This window comes from Phascolarctos cinereus, unplaced genomic scaffold (assembly GCF_003287225.1).
Source record: "Phascolarctos cinereus isolate Bilbo 61053 unplaced genomic scaffold, phaCin_HiC Scaffold_3;HRSCAF=262, whole genome shotgun sequence".
Classification (NCBI taxonomy): domain Eukaryota; kingdom Metazoa; phylum Chordata; class Mammalia; order Diprotodontia; family Phascolarctidae; genus Phascolarctos; species Phascolarctos cinereus.
Genome location: NW_027555736.1, coordinates 94,967,779 through 94,992,564, shown reverse-complemented (window position 1 = coordinate 94,992,564; position 24,786 = coordinate 94,967,779). Strand labels below are relative to the sequence as shown.

The 24,786-nt window shown below is 33.1% G+C and overlaps 1 protein-coding gene across 1 annotated transcript in view; it reads left to right on the top strand.

Moving 5' to 3' along the window:
- Positions 1–24,786, top strand: part of ATRNL1 (attractin like 1) — a 1,198,805-nt gene that overhangs the window by 228,722 nt on the left and 945,297 nt on the right. The window contains 4 exon segments of the mRNA XM_020988143.2: positions 11,381–11,513; positions 13,039–13,220; positions 19,318–19,531; positions 21,038–21,226. Of these exon segments, the coding sequence (XP_020843802.1) occupies positions 11,381–11,513; positions 13,039–13,220; positions 19,318–19,531; positions 21,038–21,226 (718 nt within the window).

Genomic DNA, 24,786 nt, shown 5'->3' with positions numbered 1-24,786 from the left:
GTAAAAGAAAATGTAGTCAAGAGAGAATTATCTGAGAAAATGGGAAAACTATTTCTTCCTTTTGTCTGATGTAACTTTTCCATCTCTTAGTTTTCTTATTGTATGCTAATATTTTCAGAACTTGAAAAAATCAAATTTGAAGATTTTGAATGATAGCATCATCGTTTTGATTTTGTAGATTTATATGTATTTATAGGTTCAGACCATACATGTTACAACTATTAGGTTTTTCACTTCTCTTCAAATTATAACCTTAATGTTACTTCACTGTATTTTTAAAATACAAATTAACTTTTAGACTTTTATTTAAATTCAGTTAATGAAATTTCCAACAAGCAATGTGGTGACTAGAGGTAAAGAATTTAAGGGTTGGGAATAAGGGAATGCAATTTGGAACAGTGTTAGAAAAATTTTGCCAGCAAATTTCTCTTTAATCATTGTTGGATAATCTCAAGGTTAGTTTGCTGGGAAGTTTCCATTACATTTATATACATACATATATGTCTTATAATCTTAAAATTATATGTTTATATATATATATGTAAACAGTATCAAGGATTTATTGTATAAAGTGGCCTTTTTGCTTCAGGATTTTGTTTTTGATAATGTCAATAAGTGAAGAATTACTTTGGGATAGTATAAGAGAGCACAAGGTACTTGTATTTTATAGTTCATTCAGTTGCATTGTTTAGGCTATTTTGTCAGTATCTCTGATGACTAAGCTGAATCAAATGTTAATGGGTACAGAAAGGTCTATTGGATGTTTACTGCAAAATCTGTGCAAGTACATATAATTTTGCTATTTTGCCACTTTTAAAAAATGACAAGTTGCATATTCTGTGCTGTATTTAGCCATGACAGTCTAAGTATACTATTTGCCTCTCAGAGATTTTCATCTTGAATTTACAATTCAATATATATCAATATATATTGAGTATGTAAATGTAATTGGTATTTTTTAAGTCTTTTTACTAATTGGCATCTGGTTTAGTGGTCCAATAAAAACATCAAAATATTTCTTTTTTTTCTTTTTTTTTTTCCAAAATATGTTTCAAAGGAACAGTCAGCTTTCTCCATCATTAATTATATTGGTCCTGCCGACAGTCATACTTGTTCAGTATCTAACAATTAACAACTATCAACAGTAATATTTTTCTTAATTAAGAGCTGCAAGTGTACTTAGATAGTGAATATGTTAAACTTTGGTAACATGCTATTATTCTGTTTTATATTCTAACCTTTTGTTTAGGCATTTTTAGTAATTTTATTGGGCAGTTTAAAGTTTACCAGATAATTCAGATGAATTTTTGTAATGAGCCATTAAATGTTTTAAATATACCTTTATTATAACTTAGTAAGGCAAAACAAAAAGCTCTATGGAACATTACTCTTAAAAAGATAAAAGATATATGATATGGATTACTAATAAGTTACTTAATATCCCTAGTGAAGTGGTATTCATGGTTAAACTAGACAAAGCCATTTATGATTCTTCCTTTCACTTTCTTAGTTGCTTTATCCCTAACTTTCCAATCCTTTGCAATCTGGCATTTGTAGTTATCACTGAATTCAAACTGCTTTCCCTAACTTTACCAAAAATATCTTATTTTTTAATCTTGTGGCCTTTTCTCATTACTCCTAATAACTCTTTATCTTTCCAGACCCACCTCCTGGATTCCCTTTCTTCTCTTGGTTTTCACGACAAAGTAATTTCTCACTTTGGACTCCAAAAAGCTGGAGCACGCACAGGGGCCACATCCTGGTAAAACTTTCTCTGTAGACAGGCTAAACCAGTTGAGGGTAACTGACAAGCCTTAAACACATTGATAAGATAAGGGGATGTCTACTCAAAGCATCTGAAGATTTCCCCTGACAGAATGGTTAGATGAGAGCAACTTGTTCCAATGTCCATGAAGGTATCTGAAGCAGATGCTGTGGAGCACTTAGAGCTTGGTCAGATACATAAGACACCAAGGTCATCCACTGCATCTTAGGCCATCACAAGTCATCTTGACTTTTGTCCTGCCATTGGACTTCATAGACTCTGGATGAGAATGTGAGGCTGATGACTTTGCACAACTCTGCTTCACTTAAATCCAGGCCACATGCAAATCAAGACATCATCTGTGATGTTATCAGTTGTCTTCAAAAATGAAGGACAAACAACACTTTCTTGGATCTCCTCCCATTCTTCCTAGTACTTCTCAATTTTCTTTCTTGGATAATCACTCATGTTTTGCCTCTTCTTATTTTCTCTTTTCCCTATTTTCCTGATGTTCTTACCAGTTTCCATGGATTCAGTTATCATCTCTGTGCAGATACCTTTATACAGATAGCATATGCTTCTAAAATTAGATTTACATATATAATATAATATATGTATGTACATATATATTTTTTCTGTCTTTTCTCCCACCCATCCCCCAATTAATATTCTAGCATATTTATATACTATTACTTGTCCAGCCATCGCCTAATTTATGGGTACCCCTTCAGATTCCAATTCTTTGATACGTCAAAAAGAGCTATTCGTATTTTTGTACATTCTTAGAGTTTGTTTTGCTCAGGACTAATCTTTTCTTTATTCTGTTTGTTGTTTAGTCATTTGCAGTCATGTCTGACTCTTTGTGACCCCATTTGGGGTTTTTCTTGGCAAAAATACTGGAGCGGTTAACCACTTCTTTCTATGGATAATTTCATAGATGAAGAAACGAAGGCAATAGAGTTATGTGACTTGTTCAAGATCAAGTAGCTAGTAAAAGTCTGAGTTTAGATTTGAACTCAGGAAGAAGAGTTTTCCTGGCTCCAGGCCTGGGCTCAATCCACTATAGCACATAGCTATCCCTCCTTAACTTAACCTTCCTCTAAATTTCTCTTTTCTCTTCTCCTCTTCCTGTTAGTGAAATGTATTTTCACACTGTCTCATCTGTGCATGTGTGTATTCTCACGTACTTTGACCAGTTCAGAGAGTTAGGTCCACATGCCTCCCCATCCCTTTCTCTTTGTACTTGCACTCTGTGTACTTGTACTCTGATTATGTGAGATAGTTTTCCCTAACCTTCCTTTCTCTTCCTCTACCACCGGTTTATTCCTCTTCTGTCTTTTTCCATTCTTCTAAGATCTCAATACGTAACAGAACCACTCTGAGGCCTTGTCTAACTGGGCTCACTTTATATCTCCTGATCATGATAGGGTTCAGGGAAAAAACATGTTTTGTCTTCCCATATTTGAATATGAGCAGTTCATCCATGTTTAGGCCCTTATGATTGTTCATTAATGTTTACCTTTTTATGTTTCATTTAACTCCTATGTTCAAACCGTTAAGTATCTGTATAGCTTTTTTTCACCTGGAGTGCTTAGAAGCCCTCTATTTCATTAAAAATCCTTTTCCCCATTAGCATTATACTGAATAAATTTTGCTGGGTAAATCATTCCCGTCTATAAGCCTATTTACTTTGCCTTCTGTGGTATCTTTTCAAAATCTCTTCTTCATAGTGGTGGTTGCTACATCATATGTGATCCTATGACTCCTCAGTACTTCAATTTTTTCTTTGTGGCTGTTGCAGCATTTTTTTCTTTTGACCAGATACCTCTGTATTTGGGCTATGATATTCCTGGAAGTTTTCAATTTTGGTATTTCTTTTAGGAGGTAACCAGTTGTTTCTTACTATTTCTCTTTTGTCCTCCGGTTCTAAGAGATATGGGCAAATTTAAGATTTCTTTAAATATGAGGCTGTTTTGTTTTTGGTTTTTAGGTAGTCCAATGATTCTTAAATATTTTCTCCTTATTCTGTTTTCCAGGTCAGTTTTTGCCATGAGATACCTTATGTTTTCTTCTATTTTTGCAGTCTTTTGACTTTGTTTCAATATTTCATATTATCTCGTGGAGGCATTGATTTCATTTGGTCCATTTTAATTTTCAGGGAGTTTTTTTTTTGGACAACATTTAGTTTCTTTTCCTTCATGATGTTAATTCCCTTTCCATTTCTTTCTACCATAACTCTCATTTATTTTTCCAACCTTTTCCTCAAGCGCACTCATTTTATCAATAAAAATATCATTTTAACCCTTTTTAAAGCTGTTGCTTCATCTCTTCTAGGAACTCTAGGTGAATTTGTGCCCAAACTTTGTTTTACTTCAAGGCTTTGTTTACAAATATTTTGAGATCATTCTCTTCTGGGTTTGTGTCTCAAGGATCCCCATAACCATAATGGCATTTAATTGTGAGATTCTTTTTTTGTTTGTGTGCTCATTCTTCTATCCCACTTCTTGACTTTATGCTTATTTTGGGACTGGGATCTAATTGCTCTAATTGTAACCATCTGTAATTGTGCAACATCTGCTTTTTTTATATATAAAAGTGTCATTCTCCTGAATAATAAACTCAAGCAATTCCCTCCTATCTATAGAATAAAATACATTCACTTATTTGTCACTTGCTTTTCAAAACCTGGCGTCAGCCTGCCTTTCTAAACTTATTTTGTATATTATTACTCTTGTTGCATGAATATGGCCAAACAAGACTACTTGGTTTCTCTTACAAAATATATGACCTCTGTATAGGCTTCTGATGCCGGAAATGTTTGTTTTTCTCACTTTCATCTCTTATATACTCTAGTTTCTTTCAGAACTCTGCTAAAGTACCATCTCCTCTTAAATGAGGCCTCTCCTGATATCCCCAGCCCATCTCCCCCTTGAAGTACCTTTATTTCAATTTTTGGAGGACTTGTGGGAATACTGGCACTATGAATTAGCCCAACAGTTTTGTAAAGCAATTTTAAAATATTCCACCAAATTCACCACTGGTTGACCCAGTGATACCACTACTAGGCTGGTACTACAAAGTGATCAAAGACAGATGGAAAAGATATGTGTGTACAGCAATATCGCAACAGTTTTCCTGTGACTTCAACATTGTACTAGAGAAATGGTGATGTATAGGTGCACAATGAACTATGCAGTACTTTTATCAACATGATCAATGTGTGAATTTGTTCTACCTGCCTGTATTTACTTCTCACAGTGAAGGCCTTTTTTAAGGTAGGAAGAATTATGGGAGGAGTTCTTTGGATAATATTGATCATGAATTGATTCAACCATTTTATTTTATTTATTTTTGTAATTTTCTTACATTAAACAGATACAAAATGAGAAAAGAAGGGGAAAAAAGCCATTGCCATGTATACAGCAGACCATAAGAAAGAATTCAGTGTAAAACAACAAATTTGCATTTCAAGAAAACCTACATAAAAATATTATACATTGTTTTTAAAGTTGCCCAGCTTTACTTCCTTATTGTTTTTCTTTTGTTTTCTGCTGTGTGCTTTTTACTTTATTTCCCCTTTGCCCCCACCCTAAAGAAGGCTGCAATTAAGTGTGGATATATATGTGTATATATATTTTTACATATATATATATATACATATATAATATATATATGTGTATATATATACATATATACACACACACACATATATACATATACATATACACAGATATCTATAAACATATGTGTATATACACATATACATTCATACACGTATATATAAGACCGTACTAGGCTCATTTCCACCAGTCCTCTGTTTCTCTGAAGGTGGATAGCATCTTCCTTCATAAGTCCAAGTCTTTCCATGTTTTTCTAAATCCACCAGTTCAGCAATATTCCAACGCAATCACATCCTATCTGAAAGATTGTCTGTGAAAGGTTTTTCCTAATTTTCTGCATTCCTTCCATTCTTGGCTATATAGGTTTTGATTCAAGCATTTTAGAAAGCAATTTGAGACTAAACTACAAAAGGCATTGAAGCTGTATCCACTTTTGTCCCAGAAAGAGCACTATTAGTCATATACCCAAAAGTGAATAAAGATGGAGAAACTAAGTATTTTTTCTTTTTTATTAATTAATTTATTTTTAGTTTTCAACATTCACTTCCAGAATATTTTGAGTTCCAATTTTCTTCTCATCTTTCCTCTTCCCCACCCTCAGATGGCATACAATTTGATATAGGCTGTATGTGTACATTCATATTGGACCTATTTTCATATTAGCCATGTTGTAAAGAATTAGAACCACTGGGAGAAACTATGAGAAAGAAGAAAGAAAAAAGAGAGAGACAGCGAGCAAATAAATGCTTTGATCTGCACTCAGTCTCCATAGTTCTTTTTCTGTATGTGGACAGCATTTTCTATCGTGAGTCCTTTTGGAATTCTCTTGCATCCTTGTATTGCTAAGAAAAGATAAGTCAATCAAAGTTAGTCATTGCATGTTTTGGCTGTTACTGTGTACATTGTTCTCCTGGTTCTGCTCACTTCACTCAGCTTCAGTTGATGTGAGTCTGATGTAAGGTTTTTCTGAATTCTGCTTGCTCATCATTTCTTTTTTTTTTTCAAGTTTGTGAGAAATTGTTATACCTTTGAACAATTCTGACCTTGTCTTTACCAAATATCATTCTACAGTTGACATAATATTGACAGAAGTCCTTTTTCTTATCCCGAAGACATTTTATTTTTGAGAAAGTACAGGTCTCCTGTACAAACCATCTTGCAGTTTATGAGCATCTTACTTTCTCCACTTTGTAACTTTGTGGGTTGGCACAAATTGTTTTCTCTTATTATAGCATTCTGTTATACACAAAAATTTAACCTTTCTGGTTTCCTAGAGTCAGACAGCTAGTGAAAATCTGAGGTAGGATTCAAACTCAGGCCCTCCTGTTTCCAAGGCTTGCACTGTACCAATAAGGCAATCAAAATTTATTCAGTGTCTGCTATGTGTCAGGCAGTGTGCTAGAAGCTTTACAAACATTATTTCATTTAATTCTCACAACAACCGTGTTCTTTCCTTCATTTTACAGTTGAGAAAACTGAGGAAAACAGGGTTTAATTGAATGGCCGTGGTTACACAGAACCCAGATCCTTTTGACTCCAAACCCAGCACTCTACCCACTGTTGTCACGTAGCTGATAATAACAACGGATGACTTGCAATAACATTGACAACTTATGTCAGTCTTCAGATCTAAATGGGTTTCTGGTCAGCATAAACTAGCTCCTGATTTAAACATTAAACAAATATCATCTCTTGGCAAAGGGTCTGGCTTCTCAGCCACGCAGGAATGTGTTCAAACAATGTTATAAAGTTTTCCCAACAACATCATTTCTCTTCTCATCATTTCAAGGGTAGCAACCATATAGATGCATAAAAAAGGGTTCATAATTATGTTTAGTTTCATGGTCTCAAGTTTAACACTCCCAGTTATGAAAATTGTATATGTCTTTCCTGAGGATCCAGGTACAACTCTGATAAGGGTCTTTTTATCTTCAGATAGATTGTAGTGATTGTAGCCCTGTGACAGTCCTAATATTTGGAAGTGTAAAAATTCATTGACCACAAAGTAATACAAAAAATGAAACTTTAGACTAAAAGGATGGAAAGACTTGTTCATAAAGCCTGTGAAACATCATATTGAAAATCTGAGTAAACTCCTGGACTAGTTCTACATTTGGCTTCTGGATCTTTTCTTCCAATTCTTTGATTGTATCTTTTAGAAACCTGCTTTGTCTGCACATCATGGCTTCCTATGCCTCCCTTTGTTTCATTATCTGATATTCCTGTTCAGCCTGCAGTTCCTTCAGACTTTGATAGAGCTCCCAGAACTTCTTGTTCATCTTCCCCACAATGAATTCCTCCTCTTGTGTTGGCTCAGCCTACTCATTACTCAGTAGGTAATTCTGTACTGCACAAACATCTTTGTGATACATTTCATAGGTCGTAGTTTTGGGGTCTGTCCATGTCACAGATTTCTCTTTCTGTTGCCTAAGACATCTCTGAGTATTTTCTAGAGAATTATGAAAAGTTTCAAGACTTGTCAGGATATTATTCCTAAACTTCAGAGCAGCTACTGCAATGGGCCAATGTTTGTGGTTCCTATGATTCCCTGACTTATAGCAGATCCCACAGAGTAGGGTCTGGCTTTGCTCACAGAATAGCTTCTGGTCTTCCCTGTGTATCTCACACAAGCCTTCTTCTTGAGGATACATGACCATGTCAGTCTGAAGAGTTTTTAGCTGGGAGAATTTCCAGCATACAGTGCAGCATGAAGATGGAGAAGCTTTGTTCTTGAGACAAGTTGGGCAAATAATGTGTCCCCATTCAAGGGTGATTTGCTTAGGCACCAAATTGAAGCAGATAAAACATGAAAGATCTTCATCTTCAACTCAGCATTTGATATATTTTGAAGTCTCTTTCTCTCAGTAAATGAACCAGGGGAAACATCTTACCTAAAAGCAAGCACGCTTGCCGTCCTTGCTCATCATTTCTTTTTTTTTAATTTTAATTTTTTTATTTTTTTGGCTAGGCAATGGGGTTAAGTGACTTGCCCAGGATCACATAGCTAGTAAGTGTCTAGTGTTTGGTCTGAGGCCAGATTTGAGCTCAGGTCCTCATGAATCCAGGGCTGGTACTCTATCCACTGTGCCACCTAGCTGCCCCTCATCATTTCTTATAGCACAATAGTGTTCCATTATATTCATATACCACAACTTGAAGAACTTATAAGTATAAAAATATTTATAGGAGGACACTTTTTTATAGCAAAGAAGTGGAAATAAAATGTATGCCCATCAATTTGGGAATGACTAAACAAATTATGGTGTATTAATATAATGGAATTCTGTTATACTGTAAAACACGATAATAAGAAAACTTCAGAGAATCTTGGGAATGTGTTTATGAACTGATGTGGAATGAGTTGGGTGAAACCAGAACAGCTTTTACAATTACTACAACACTGTAAAGGAAAACAAATTTGAAAGATTTAAGACCTCTGCTCAGTGCCATGGCCAATCATAACTCAACATTGATGCTGAAGAATGCTTCACATCTCTTGATAGAGAAATGATGGAATGTGAGTTCATAATAAGAAATATATTTCCAGACATTACCTAGGCATTAACTTGCTTTGCTTTGTTATGGTGTTCAGCTATGTGGCACAGTAGATAGAGCTCTGGACCAGGGGTCAGGAAGACCTGAGTTCAGATGTCTCAGAAACTAACTGTGTGACTCTGGGCAAGTCACTTAACCTTGCTTACCTCAGTTTCCTCATCTGTAAAATGAGCTAAAGAAGGAAGTTACAAACTGCTCCAGTATCTCTTCTAAGAAAACTCTAAATGGGGTCACAGAGAATCAGACACAGTTGAAATGACTGAACAACAACAAAACTACACTTATTTGTTCAAAGAGACATTTTTTCCCCTGGGGGGTGGTCAGAGAATTGTTCAAAGGAGTGGCAGGTAGTGATTCTAATTTTAAGCAGAAAAAAATGACAATGAAACGTATAGAGAATATATGTAATAGAGCAAAAAGAATTTTGGAAAGGGACATACTCAAGAAAATGCTACCATGTCAAATGTAATATATACTTCCATTAAAAAGAGCTATACAGAATAGACATGCTTTCTTATGTAATCCTTTTCTGGTTTGTATGTGGAAATGTTCATATTTTCTTATTTCTATCAAGGTAATTATGTAAAATAAAAAATTAAGGACTATCTGACCATGAAAAAAAAAGACAGGAGCATGTCGGATGTATTGGATAATGCTAGCAGGGAGTATGAGGTAGAAAAAATAGTGAGTGAGTATTTGTAAGGGTCCAAGTGAGTGACGATGACCAATTGACAAGTGGTGGTTGGTGGTGTTAGGAAAGGGAATGAAGGGACAAATGGGAGTGATTTTGATATAAGCAGAATTTAGTAGCTATTTTGGTATGAAACATAAAGTCTAGGTTAATGGGAGAAGGATACTATGAATAGTAATAGGTAAGTTTGTAGGAACAGTAGCCTTGGGAATGAATAAAAGTGATGCTTTTAATGTAATGTTTATAGAGTGATGTGATGCATGAAGTGCTGGACTTGCACTCAGGAAAATATAGTTTAAATCCTACCTTAGATATATACCAGCCATGTGACTCTGGATAAATCACTTAACTTCTCTCACCCTCAATTTTCTCATCTGTAAAATGGTAATAATACCACTGACCTCATTGATAATCAAATGACATAACATATATACCTTAAAGCAGTGGTGTCAAATATAAAATCTGCTCCCAAAGGCATCCTGAACCAGAATAAATTGTAATTGGGAAATATTGAACCAAATAAATAAAAATACAATAAAACATACATAATGTTAACATGTGATTTTCTAAGTTATTATGCACTCATGGGAATCCTTATATGTGATTTGGTGGCCTCTGTTTCTATTTGAGTTTGATACTACTGCATTAAAGCACTATATATATATGCTATTTATGATTATTATTTACTGTTTATAAAATAAGTTACATATATTATCTTCTGACCCTACAAAACAGGTAAGAAAATATATTATTTTCCCCAATTTCCCTAAAGGCATTGGGAGCAGAAAGAAGTTATGACTGTTCCAAGGCTTTACAACTAGGAAATGGCAGAGATAGGATTCAAACTCAGTTCTTCTACCTCCAAAACTAATTGTCTTTCTATTAACACCTTTGAATAAGTTGTAGATTTTGGGTTTTATACATGTTGCATCTAGAGTACAGTTAAAAAAGACAACACTAAGTAGGAAGTTGAAAAAATGAATCTGAAACCCAGGATAGCAGATCTGTGAATCATTTGCATTGGGCTGATGTTAAAGCTGAGGTAGTATATGAGGTTGAAGAACATGTGGATAAAAAGAAGAGGGCAGAGGAAACAGCATTGCACTATGTGTACATTTGTGAAGAACAATAACTTTGAATCACTGACAGAGAAAGATATGATAAGTGGAAGAACTATGAACATATTATCTCACAGAAACAAAGGAAGGATTGACTCTAGAAGAAGAAAATGGTCAACCAGTTCCAAATACAAAATAGAAGAAAAGGAGAGCACAACTGGAGATTCGGTCAAATGGTAGATAATTGGTGACATTGAAGCGAGCAGTGTTAGTCCAATGGGTTGAGTGGGAAGGGGCAGGTTGGAAGTTAGAGCATAAAGATTTGAGGAGCCAGAGACTGCTGAAGAGAAAGACAGCAAGTATAGATTATTTTTTCTAGAAGTTGGTCAATGAAAAAAGGAGAGATAGAATACTTCCATTATAGAAATGGATATGGAAAAAATGCTTTATGATGTACAGCAGCTCAGCATGTTTATATTTTGACACCCTCTTTTGCATCAATTACTTTGGATTTATTTTATTTTAGTGAAATAAACTACCTGATATATTTAGACTATATTAAATGATATTTAATATCTAAACCATTGTGATCTCTGGAATTATGAGTATTGAATACTTTTAAACAACTAAACTTACTGGTCTTTTAGAAAAATTGAAAAAATTAATTTGATATATCTTTTTTATTTTCTAGTCAGTAAAAAACTTCACCAAATGTCATGTCAAAAATGAACAGATCTGTAATAAACTGACCAGCTGTAAAAGTTGTTCATTAAACTTAAACTGCCAATGGGATCAACGACAGCAAGAGTGTCAGGCTTTACCAGGTAACGATGTTGGAATTATGTAACTGGTCTTGATGATGGGTCTGCTTGTAAATACCACTAAACTAAAATATGTTAAAGTAAGAACATTCACTTTTTTCTAAAAATTAAAAGGTCTGATTGCTTCCCAATATTAAAGTATCATTACATTGAACTGAGGGTTTTTTTAAAATAATAATTGGCAAAAATATGGTAATCTTTTAATACATATACACAAAATGTAAATAATTCATTATTTCATAGATTGACATGCAAAAAAAAAACCTTTAAAAAAAACTTGATAACTGCCCCCCTTCACCCTAGGCTGTTTTTACATGTTATGAAATGTGCAGTAAACACTATGTAGAGTTTTTAATGAGACCCTGAACAACATATTCATTGAAGTTACGCATTTTAAAGGTCCTACTTGTGTAAGGTACTCTGCCAGCATTCTAAGAATAAATCTGCGTAGATGCCCAAAGGGATAGAAGTATGGAGGGATATAACATATATGCAAATAAGTATGCTACATGGTGGAATGTGATAGGATTAAAGAATAGTCCCAAGTTATTGCAAATATGACGAAGGACTGTTCTACTTTCATTGGAAATTAAGCTGTTTTTAATTTCCTCTCTCAAAAATTAGATTTTTTTTTGAAAAATAGAGTATCATCTCTCTCTGTCTCTCTTTCTCTTCATATATATTTTGTACATACACACAATAACTCCAGTCTGTATCCAAGTCTTAGTATTTCTACCTTTATATCCCTCTTTTTGATTTTTCTTTTCTCCACTTAGCCCCCACCTATTAGAGATTTTCATGCCTTCAGGTTTGAACTATTACAATATCCTTTTGATTTATCTCCCTGCCTCAAGTCTTTTCCCTGTCTAGTATAGCCTCAAAAAATAGACTGCTACTATCAGATTAGATTGAACCACCATTGTGGATAGACAACAAGTTACTAAATTAAAAGTCATGCAGAGGCAAATATTAGGAAGCAAAATTTTTAGCTTCTCTGCTAAATAAAAATAGAAAAAGGCAGTTTAGTTAATAGCTATAATTTTAAAAATCAAGAGCAACTATGTATCAATAGAACATAAGAAGTAAAGAATAATGGCCTATGTAAATAAAGTAGTTCTGAAATTATTGTTATAATTCTGCTAGAATGGAATTCTTTTAGGATGATTTCCAACTTTTTGGATTAGATGTGTGAACATCAGTAGGAATTTAGTAGTGATTTTTTGTGTGTTTTGATTATTTATACTGATAAATTCTGTGATTTACTTGGACTGCCATAAAGAATACATAGAAACTAAATCTCTGAAGTATTAATAGAATTGAATTTTAGAGGCAGTATATCACATCCATTTTGTAATGGTGAAACAGATCTTGATCACTACATTAACCCACTTTAAATATTCTTTTTCAATAAGGAAATTATGTTGGAGATTAGGTAAATTTCAAGAATTTCTATTGGGAATTAAAACTAATTGAAAAAATAAAACTTCTGTTGTAAATATTCAAATTAAGCATGGATTTTCCTCACTAGCTCATCTTTGTGGAGAGGGATGGAATCATATTGGAGATGCATGCCTTCGAATAAATTCCAGCAAAGAAAACTATGACAATGCTAAACTTTATTGCTACAGCCTGAGTGGAAACCTTGCTTCATTGACAAGCTCAAAAGAAGTAGAATTTGTTTTGGATGAAATACAAAAGTACACACAACAGGTATTTTAACTATTTGGGATTGTACATACATACATACATACATACATACATACATACATATATATATATATATATATATATATATATATATATACACACACATATAAATAAAATATTTTGCTTATAGACTGAGAGTTTTTCAAATATTCCCCTAAAACAGTTTTTAATCACTTTTTTCCTCACAAATTCTTGTAAGTACATTTGGAATTGATTGCAACAGTGTGTCATCAAAAGGAAAAGATTCTGTTTTTGTGGTGGTGATAATGTTCTTTTTGCACAATTAAACTTCATATTTCCTACCCTTTGAATATGTTATGTTGGAATAAAAGCATTTGGCTACTTTCAGAATACTATTGAGGAAAAAAAATTTGAAGCTATGAAATCGTGTTGAAGGTTGTTGGAACATTTGTCACCAAAGAATGCAGATGTATACAGAGGTCAGTTATAGACTTCCTATGTAGAAGAGGTTTGTTTTTAGAAAAAAAAGTTCTATTGCATAAATAGTGTATTTCATTTATGATTATCTCAAGTTATGTACTGGGAGGAAATAGCAAGTAATTCTGTAAAATGAGAGGTGCTGGCCTGTATGATCTCTGAGAGCTCTTTCAGCTCTTGATCTATGATCTTATAATAATAATCTGAAAATTATTTCATTTATGATATAATCTAGTTTTGGAAAACATGTGTGTGTGTATGTGTGTGTATAGATATTATACATATTGTATATGCATATTGTCTCTTACATAATATAGTGCCTTACATATAGTAAACATTTTGTAAAAGTTTATTCAACACAAATTACCAACATCCCCCCCCCGCAATACAATTAGCATTTCATGTATGTATATCAGAGTGGTAAGTGAAGGACACTTAGGCACATGTGGTGAAAACTGGTTAAGGATTTGAAAACCATAGTAATTCATAAAGTGGAAAATTTCTATGCAGATAATTAAAAATATAGTAGAAAAGATACCAGTGATATTGGGCAAATTCTTATTAATACTTGTTTACAAATAAACACTTTGTGGATTCTTAGAGTTGAATTAAGTCACATTAACTTTTAATGTTGTATTTTTCTGCCACCTTCCCAACATCAGAGAATTAGGACATTTTTGGATTTCAAAGACTTTCAAAGATAGTACTGAGAAAGTGTTCATGAAATTAGATTATGACTTATCCCAACCTTATGCATTTCTATGTAGAAATATATATTAGTGGCCCTTTTGTTTTTGCTTTTTCCTCTTTCAGTTGGAACAATACTTTATTGAATATAACTACAAAATGACTGCAGAAATATACTAAAGTTGCAATCATTCATTTTGCAGTTCTCACACCTTTTGCTTTAACAGAGATGCTAATAATTGGAGTTTGATAATATTCAACTTTCAAAGGAAGAGAACCAGGAATTTGTTCTAATAATATATTTTTCTTTGAATATACTAATATTTTAAAACTCAGATTTACTTGACTGAAACTAATGTTTTCCATTTGCTTGTATTAATTGATAAAATATTTAAAAATGCCTACTACACCATGCTGTGCACCCTTGGATATACAATGAAATTGGTTTTTATAGTGGATTATGAATTTACAGACAGGTTAAAAAGCAATTATTAATAGTAATTAAAATTTATATGAACAGAGCCATTATGCTATATAGTGAAACCTATATAGTGAGGTTTCTCTGAAAGAAATGACAGTATCACTTTGCTCTTTGCAATTGTTTTAAAATTTTTGTTATAAATGTACTCTAAAGACATAAAACACTTTTAAATTAAAAAAATAGTGACAAGGTAAATTTGTAAAGTTTTTCATTTTATTCTAGTGGAAGGCATAAAGTAATCAAAGTTGATTTGTTTTCTGTCTTGCAACATCTGTTTAATTTCCTTTACTCTCAGATGGGGGAACAGATTATAGAGTGTCCCACTTAGAATAAGTCATATTTAGTGTAATGTGGATTTTCAAAAGAACTACTTATTACTGGTAAGAGCAACATCACTAACTTTTCTAAAATACTAATGATTGTGGTATTTTTTCCTGTTTGCTTACTCTTTTGTTTTTAACCCTACCAGTTTTGTTTTTACTCCTACACTTGCAATGTGTTATTTTGAATAAACATATTGTTAAGGTTGGAAATCAAACATTCAGTGCCAAGACCAACATATTGGCATTGACTTGTGGCATTATTTGCTGACTTTCCCCCCAGCTTGTTATTAAAATGGCACAAAGAGGTTAATAAATACTGGCAAATATGTGACAAAGTATAGATATGGCAGTTTGCTGACTAGCATGTCTTAGAGATGAAAAATGGCTGTTTGATTTCTTTGTAAAGCCAAGCTTTAGCAAAATTCACACTTAGAAACTTTTACGAGGTGACATCTCTCCAAGAATATATTTAAATGTATTACATCCTGAGTCATTGCAGTTCTAAGAAAGTAAGATAAGTCACATGTGACATAGCAAAGGTAGATGTCTTTGTGTACTTTCAAGGGATTTCTTGGGTAAAACGATCATTTATCAGTAACTTTTAATGAAATGTTGCAGCAACTTGTGCTGTGCTGCAGTTAGTTTCTTTTTAAAGTATTTTTTCTTTCATTTCTAGCTTTGTGGCCGGCTCAGTTTATTCAGTAAAATCTACTCTGAAAGTTTGAAAGCAGCTACTGAAACTCTTAGAGAGTTTTTTTTTCTCATCTGTTTCTTGCTTGTAAAATCTAATCATGATAAATCAGAGGCAAGTTTTCTTCTTCAGTAACTAGCTAGCTTTTTTGACTGCTATGCACACTACTGACTCATTACAGTTACAATTCTCTGTATTCCCCCCCCATATTGTTTTAACACGATTTTTTAGCTATTCTATAATTTTAAAGATGATTTTTGTTAACATCGGTGAAATTTATATTTATGTCTATTCGGTTTAATTCTGTTGACACCATCTTATAGCAATTGTAATTTCAAACAAAAAAAATGATATAATTCACCAATGGTGATGCTGTAGGAAAACAAGTACTCACTGAGACTGTAGACTGCTGCAAATATGTCAGGGAGTTATTTATGTGACTCAATTATGCTACTGCTAAGACTATTCTAAAAACACCTTTTAAAAAAGGGACAAAAGGGACATGGCTTTGCAGAAATATTCATGGCTATCATATTTATAATCCAAATATGCCTATTAATTGGAAAATGACTTAAAATTGTGCTATATTAGTATAAAGCAGGGATTCCAGTCCATGGATAGATTTCAAAGGAACCATGAACTTCAATTTTTAAAAATAATTTAAATCATTTTAATTTGCTTCTTTTGTAACCTTGTGTATTTATGCACTTAAAAGCTTTATTCTGAAAAGTGGTCTGTAAGATTTGTTGAATGTTCAGAGATGTGCGCAGTACAAAGGAATGAAGAGTTTTTGATGTGAACAATTGTTGCAGTGCTGTAAAAGTGAAAGTATGAAATACTAAAAGAAATAGGAAAAGAGTTATATGAAATAACGAAATGTGAGACTAACAAAACCAGAACTGAATATACTTTGAATGAAATGACATGTCTATAACAAACCCAATGGCAATAGAATTTCATGAGGTCTTATAATGTCACTGAGCAAGGACATTTTTGTTAGTTTTATATTAATTCATTAAACTATACATCATTAAATACTAAAAGTTTATGAAAGATTTTACACTTTATTTTGTATGCTTGTATGATTATTTTTGTTGAAGGTTACTATGTTTATAATAAACTTTTAAAAAATTCATTACCATTCTCATCATTGCCCTCATCATAACTAGAAAATACCTTTTTGTTTTCCTATGTATTGATGAGAGATTTCAGCTTCTTCTAGACTTTGACCATCCTTAATCATGTAAGATTGTGCTGCTTTTTTACATTCATCTTTAGATACTTGCTTTGCTTTCCATCTTTTATAAAGTTCCTTTTCCATCAGTTTTTAAAAATAAATTCCTGATTTATTTCTTTAATATTTAAATTTCCCATTTCTTTTTTAGTGGAATGGTGTGTATTTATTAGACTTTCATTCTTGAGAACTTCCCATCCCAGTTGAGCCAATTTTAGAATCTTTTGAAACATAAAATTCTCTGCAGAGCAAGTTTAGAATTTGTCAGATGCTCTACTTTGAGAAGAAATAATTCTTCAGTTTATGACAGATAGTGGAAGTCCCCTGTAATAATTATGTCCTGTTTCTGTGCCAGCTTTGTAATCAGCATCAGGAATTTGTTATCCAGTTCCTCCTTTTGATTAGGTGGTATGTAGTACATTCTGAGCCTGATTTTTTCATCACCCATGTTTTCTGCTTTGATTTCTTCCTCAGGTTTATGGATATATTTACATGGGAATATATCTTCTTAACATTACTGACATTTTACCATTTTTAATCTAATGATTTTACTTCTCTGAGACTCAATTTCTAAATTTGTGAGAGGACGATGATAACACTTGTCCTACCTACATCACAGGATTGTTGGGAAGAATGTGTTTTGTAAACATTTAAATTTTAATACAGTATAAGTATGTAAGCTATTATTCTTTAGCAAAAAAAAAAAAAGACGGGCAGATTTTCCTGGCTTCAATTTGAAGGGTGAAGTGGAGTAGAGAAATGCTATATGTGGGTCTGTGAGAAGATCCACCTCTTGGTAGATGAAAATTAAGACTGGAACAGTGGCCTTGGGAAGAAAAGAGAGATTGTGGGTATGTGATACAGAAAATAACATATACTGAAATCCGACTTGATGGATAGATGTTTAGAGACCTGAGACACAAGAGTAAGCTAGGCCTATCATGGGAAAAATCATGGAGGAGTATGAGTGTGTGAAAGGTGATTAGTTACCCTAAAAATAGATTGGGCTGCCTCAAGAGGCAGTGGGTTTCGCCTGTTTGTCAATTAGCATTTTTTGAGAGATTACTGTATGCTTGGCCAAGCTTTAGAGATGTGCAGAAAGGTAGAAACAGTCACTGTCTTCTAGGAGTAAACATTCTGACTAGGAAAGGCAGGGAAGGAAAGAAAAGAAAAGGGGATAACCATTTATTAAGCACCCATATGCACCACTTTACAAATGTCACATTTGATTATCACAACACTATGCAGTAGATGTTATTAACATCTCCATTTTAAACCTGAAGCAACTGAGGTAGAGAGAGTTGAATTGCACAGGCCACATAGCTCTTGTGTCTTAGCTTGGTTTTGAACTCAGGTGTTCTTGAATTCAGTCCCAGAACTCTGTCCCCTGTGCCAGTATGTAAATTTATAACATGTGAATACTAGGTATATACAAGATATATGCAGAGTAAGTAGATGGAAGATAATTTCAGCCGGGAAAGCAATTGCAGCTGAGGGGATTCTTAATAATCAAAGTAGTGGTCATAAAGCCCATGAACTTAATTTCCTAGGAGAGGTCCTTAAGTTTCATTCAAAAGCTATTCACTTTTATTTTACTAACACTTTATACAGGCAGGGTTACTTTTCTTACTCACAAGAGATTTGAAACAGAAATTAGATAAAAATGTATCTGGGGAACAGTGCTAGAGAAAGACACATTTTGTGTGGTAAGTGACAATTGACTTAGAAAAGAGTCAGAAAAACTAGGAAAGAGGTGAACTAAAAAGAAATTATGCTGCTTGTGGCCTTTTAGTATTGGGGATAGGTAATATGTCCTTCATAGACTGTACTCTGCAAACAGAGTACAATCATCTATATTTATAATTGATGAGCATGAGTTTTTTTAATCCACATTTTGAGGATAGTGTGTTTAAGAAATAAGGAAAAATATAATACTACCAAAAATGGTTAAAGATTGGGTTTTTTGTTTGTTTTTTTAAGTTATGACATTGGAACAGATCATCTTCAATATTCTGGATAAGTAACTTGTGGAATATCTCAGTCTGAAGTGAGATTAATGTGTTATTTCTATTGTTTGATTACAAAAAATATAGAGAAAATCCATATTTAACATGGCAAATGTGGCTGTTTATCTTAGTCAGTGAGAGATACCAGAATGACTCTGTTTTTCACACTGTACTCTTCATGCTAAATATACCACTATTCTAATGAAATATTTTGTATTTTTCTTTTTTATGGTTGTGCAGAAAGTATCGCCTTGGGTAGGGTTGCGCAAGATCAATATATCCTATTGGGGATGGGAAGACATGTCTCCTTTCACAAATACAACCCTACAGTGGCTTCCTGGTGAACCAAATGACTCTGGATTCTGTGCATATCTAGAAAGAGCTGAGGTAGCAGGCCTAAAAGCTAACCCTTGCACATCTGTGGCAGATGGTCTTGTCTGTGAAAAGCCTGTTGGTAAGTAATCCACAAAAAAATTAATAGTTTTTGAAAAACAGTGTCCTCCAAGGTCATTACTTATTTTTGAATGTATACTATGTAAAGAACATCTTTTATGCTATTGCTTCTTTGGCACTGGCAAAATAAGCATTTCCATTTTCTATAATTTTTATCTTAGTGTTAATATATTATCTTTTAACTTAAAAGCATCTTTTAAAATGTGGTTCACTGCATGTAATTGGTTCAGCTTAATGTGATAGCACCTGTCCATAATGGTTCTGCCACTGAATTTGTTATAACTTTACTGAAAATATTACTTTCTCATGGATCATCTTTTCCTTATTTTTAAGTTTAGTTGAAATCACAGTCTTACCCTGAATCCTCATCATGGCACGGAGACCTTGGACTCTTGAAGTCTGTGCTAGTGAAGTGTAAGCTATGGCAGGTTTGACTATCCTAGATGGTATTCAATGATGGGTTATATATCTTTCATCTCAGAACAGGTCTTTCCAAATTTTCAAAACCCTCATTCTCAGGTTTTCTTCAGAGTGATGAATTTTTTGGCCATAGTCCTCATGAATTACATTTAATAGGGTATAAAAAGGTTGTGATCCAAACTGCTAGGAGAATACTTCAGCAAGTAAAATCACAGAAAAGGAAATGCTGATTGATTTAATAACTTAAATTATGAGTAAATAAAATTATTTATACTGTAGTAGAATACTTTTGTAATATGCAGAATGTTTGGTCTTGTTTTAATTAATTATAGATGGAGAAATATTAAGAGTAGGAAAAACTTTGCTTTAATGCGCACTAGTGAATTAAAATGAATTTAAAATGATTTCCTGTGTGTTAGTTTTACAATCAAAAGGAAACTACATGTTTTGCATAATTCTTTGAAGTGTCATTTAAATAGAAAATGTAAAATGTTTATTTTCATTTAAATTTGGAAATTCAAATCATGTTTTCCTTGTAATATTTTATTGTATTTACATCTTCTATCATATATATATATGTATATATATATATATACATATATATATATATATATATGATGTGAGCATGTGGTTCATAATATTTAAGGAAAAATCAGTGCTGTTAATAATTATTATTGTCCCTGCACTGTTTAGCTTATGTGCCATAAAACTAGCAGGGTATTGATTTGTGGCCAGTTATGGGAATTAAAATCATACTTTGTGGAAAATGTGTATGAAGAATTATATTTCCCTAAATTTAAAAAATTCATTATTAATTAAAATATTAAATTAGTTTTGAATGTCCTCTTTATTTACAATTGCCTTATAATATGATTTTGGACTTCACCACAAATGAAGTGCAGCCATTTTTAAAAAAGAAATATTATCCTTTTTTTTGCTAGAAGTTTAGCTGAAATATTTAGAAAAAGGACTTACATTATTAAAAAATCAAAATGAGAATAAAGAACAAAGGGTGTATTTGTATTTATTGTTGTGTTCTACAGAGTATGTGCTAAATAATTTTTTTACTGTTGTTGATTTATTTCAGTTAGTCCAAACCAAAATGCAAGGCCTTGTAAAAAGCCATGTTCCTTAAGGACGACATGTTCTAACTGCACAAGCAATGGCATGGAATGTATGTGGTGCAGCAGCACAAAACGATGTGTTGACTCAAATGCCTATATAATCTCTTTTCCATATGGGCAGTGCCTGGAATGGCAAACTGCCACTTGTTCCCGTAAGTACTGCAGTAGCTCGAAAATTCTCTGTTAATTATAAATGACATTATTTTTTTCCTTGACGGAAACATAGCTATGAAGAAAAACTAAAAAAAAAATAAAAGAAAAAAGACAATAGCTTCAGCTGGTATCACATCCCATTAATGTCTATAGTACCTTATTGTGTGCCGCATTTTTCAATTTAGAAAAAATTTACATTGTGATCAGGATATGATTACAAAATAAGGAATATTTAGAACCAAGTTAATACTGACTCATATTTATATAGCACTTGAAAGTTTGCCATGTTCTTTTAGACACCACCCCTATAAGATAGATATGGCAGTCATTACTATTATCCTCATTTTCCAGATAAGGATAATGAGAATAAGCTAGTTAAAGTGATAGGATCCTTTCTCCACCTTTATTTAAATCTGTGTGGTTAATCATTTTTTACTAGTGCTAATTAATTAAAAAAACTTTAAATAAAGAATTAAGGACTCAGTTATTTTTAAAAAAATTTCCCATTCACATTAATTAATAATCCATAAATATTTGTTAACCACCTACTCTGTGCCAAGCACTGTGCTATTTACTTGGGTTATGAAGGCAAGAAAGGAAGAAAAGAAAGGAAGAAAGAAAGAAAGAAAGAAAGAAAGAAAGAAAGAAAGAAAGAAAGAAAGAAAGAAAGAAAGAAAGAAAGAAAGAAAGAAAGAAAGAGGAAGGAAGAAAGGAAGGCAGGAAGGCAGGAAGGAAGGAAGAAAGAAAGAAAGAAAGAAAGAAAGAAAGAAAGAAAGAAAGAAAGAAAGAAAGAAAGAAAGAAAGAAAGAAAGAAAGAAGGAAATGACTCTGCTCTCAAGGAGCTTACACTCTATTGTGGAATAGATACAAAATAAATACATAAATGTAAGTTTATTGGTAGGAGTCACTAGTAGTTGGAGGTATTAGGAAAGGTCTTATGTAGAAAGTGGTACTTGACCTTTATCTTAGAGGAAACTAGGGATTTTTGTTGGTGGAGGAAAAGGAGTGCATTTTTTCTAAGGGGACTTTCCTGCAAAGTTATGGTGACAGGAGATAGGATGTTGTTTTTGAGGGACAGCAAGAACGTTTATTGGAGTGGAATATAGAGTGTGTAATGGGTAGCAATACCTGGAAAGACAGGATGGAATTGGTTCTGAAGGGTTTAATCAAAAGGCATTTATTAAAAACTTACTATATGCCACTCATTGTTTTAAGCTATCTGGATGCCTTTTTTAAACTTTTTTTTGAAAACATTGGCTTATAACTTCAAATGCAGTTATTTTATTTCAAAATAAAATATTTCTTAGGAAAAGTCCCAACTTTAAGTGAATGGTGTAAATGTTTTACATGATTAGAATCAAGCTGTGAGATCTATTTCAATTTAGGTCAAAAAATTTTTTTACCACCACAAGAAACTATGCTAGCTATTGGGAATATAAAGAGAAAATGAAACAATTCCTTCCCAGGATTAATTTATATTTCACTTTGGTATTATAACATGCTCACAGATAATTAAATACAAGGTACTTCGAGGTAGGGGTACTAGCAACTATTTGCAGGGGTGAAGAAGAGAATTAAGGAATTTTACCTCATATTGATATAGTGCTCTAAGATCTGCAAAACATTTTCCTTACATTGCGATGTAGTATAGGTGGTGGAAGTGTTATTCTTCCTGTTTAACAGCAGAAAATGAGGTTCTGAGAAGATAATTAACTTGCTTTTTACATGATAGATCTCTGGCAATTACTGGATGAGAACAGAATGAAGCAGAACTATTTCATATAAGTCTTTCCAGGTTTTTCTGAAGTCTGCCTGCTCATTATTTCTTATAACACAATAGTATTACATTACATTCATATACCACAACTTGTTCCAGTCATTCTCCAATTGATGGGCATCCCCTCAATTTCCAATTCTTGACCACCACATAAAGAGCTGCTATCAATATTTTTGCATATGTAGGTCCTGATGCATGTGTCCAAATTTTCCCACATCTCCTCCAACTTTTTTATAATTTCTTTTTCTGTCATACTAGCCAATCTAATAGCTCTTTGGTGGTACCTCACAGTTGTTTTGATTTGCATCTCTCTAATCAGTAGTGATTTAGAGCATTTTTTCATGCTTTTGATTTTTTTGAAAACTACTGCATTTCACTGCATAATCATTGCCCCTGCATAATTGTTGCATCTTGTTTTTTTGGTCCAGAAATTGGTTTACAACCTTTCATCATGTAATCTTTGCATAGTATAATTCTGTTTGTCACACTGCTTAAAAGGTAAACAGAGCAGCAATATATTCACCAGTGGCATGTGGATATGCATTTTTCTCTCATTCATTGTGAGCTGCATGCTAGAATTCTCAGCAATCATGCATTGGCAGTATATTTCCAAAGGCTGATATACGTGGTTTGTTTAGAGCACTGCAGTACTAATGGTATTGTCACTCAACCCAATGAAGAGCTGTAGACGCAAGGGGAGCAGGCAGGCAGGTGAAGCTGCCATGAATAAATCACCTGATATGGTAAGACTTGCATCTTCCTGCACAACAGCTGTAGCATTCATCTGCCAGCCATACTTTAACATGTGAAGCACTTTTTCTGATTATGGGTAAATATAAAAAACAAAACCGTTCTGGGACTTCAAGCTGAAAGTGATTGTGTTCACTGAGCAGCATGGAAACAGCTGTGGAAAGACAGTTTTCAGTGAAGAAAAGTTGGAGACTGGAAGAAACCAAAAGACAAGTAATAATGGCACAATTAAAAAAAGCTTCACGCAATGGTCTCACCCCACTTTTTTGCAAAAAATATGACATAAAATATGCAATGATTATGCGGTGAAATATGGTACCTGTTCATATCCTTTGACCACTTATCAATGTGTGAGTTATATGCTTACAAATTTGACTCAATTGCCTATATATTTGAGGAATAACGCCTGTATCAGATAAACTTGTAAAAGTTTTCCCCCAGTTTTTTGTTTGTGTTTAAAACTTAGCTACATTGTTTTTGTTTGTGCAAAAAATTAATTTAATGTAATCAAAACCTCAAATGCAGTCAATTTTTGTGAAGGTGCTATGGAATGACAATAATGAGACAGCAATCAAAACCTATGGGATATAGCAGAAGTGGTCATTAGAGGAAAATTGATATCTGTAAATACTCACATCAACAAAACAGAGAAAGAACAGACTAATGAATTAAGTATACAATTATAAAAACTAGAAAAAGAACAAATTAAAATTCAATATTTTGTTGGAAATTCTAGCACTAGCAATAAGACAAGAAAAAGAAATAGAAGGAATCAGAATATGGAATGAGGTTTCTTTTTGCAGACAATATGATGATATACTTAGAAAATCCCAAAGACTCAACTAAAAGTTAGTTGAAACAATCAATAATTTTAGCAAAGTAGCAGTATATAAAGCAAATCCACAAAATCATTGTCGTTCCTATATGTCACAACCAAAACTGCAAGAAGAGACAGAAAAAAATACATCATTTAAAACAACTCTAGACAGTATAAAATACCTGAGCGTACACCTGCCAAAATACACCCAGGAA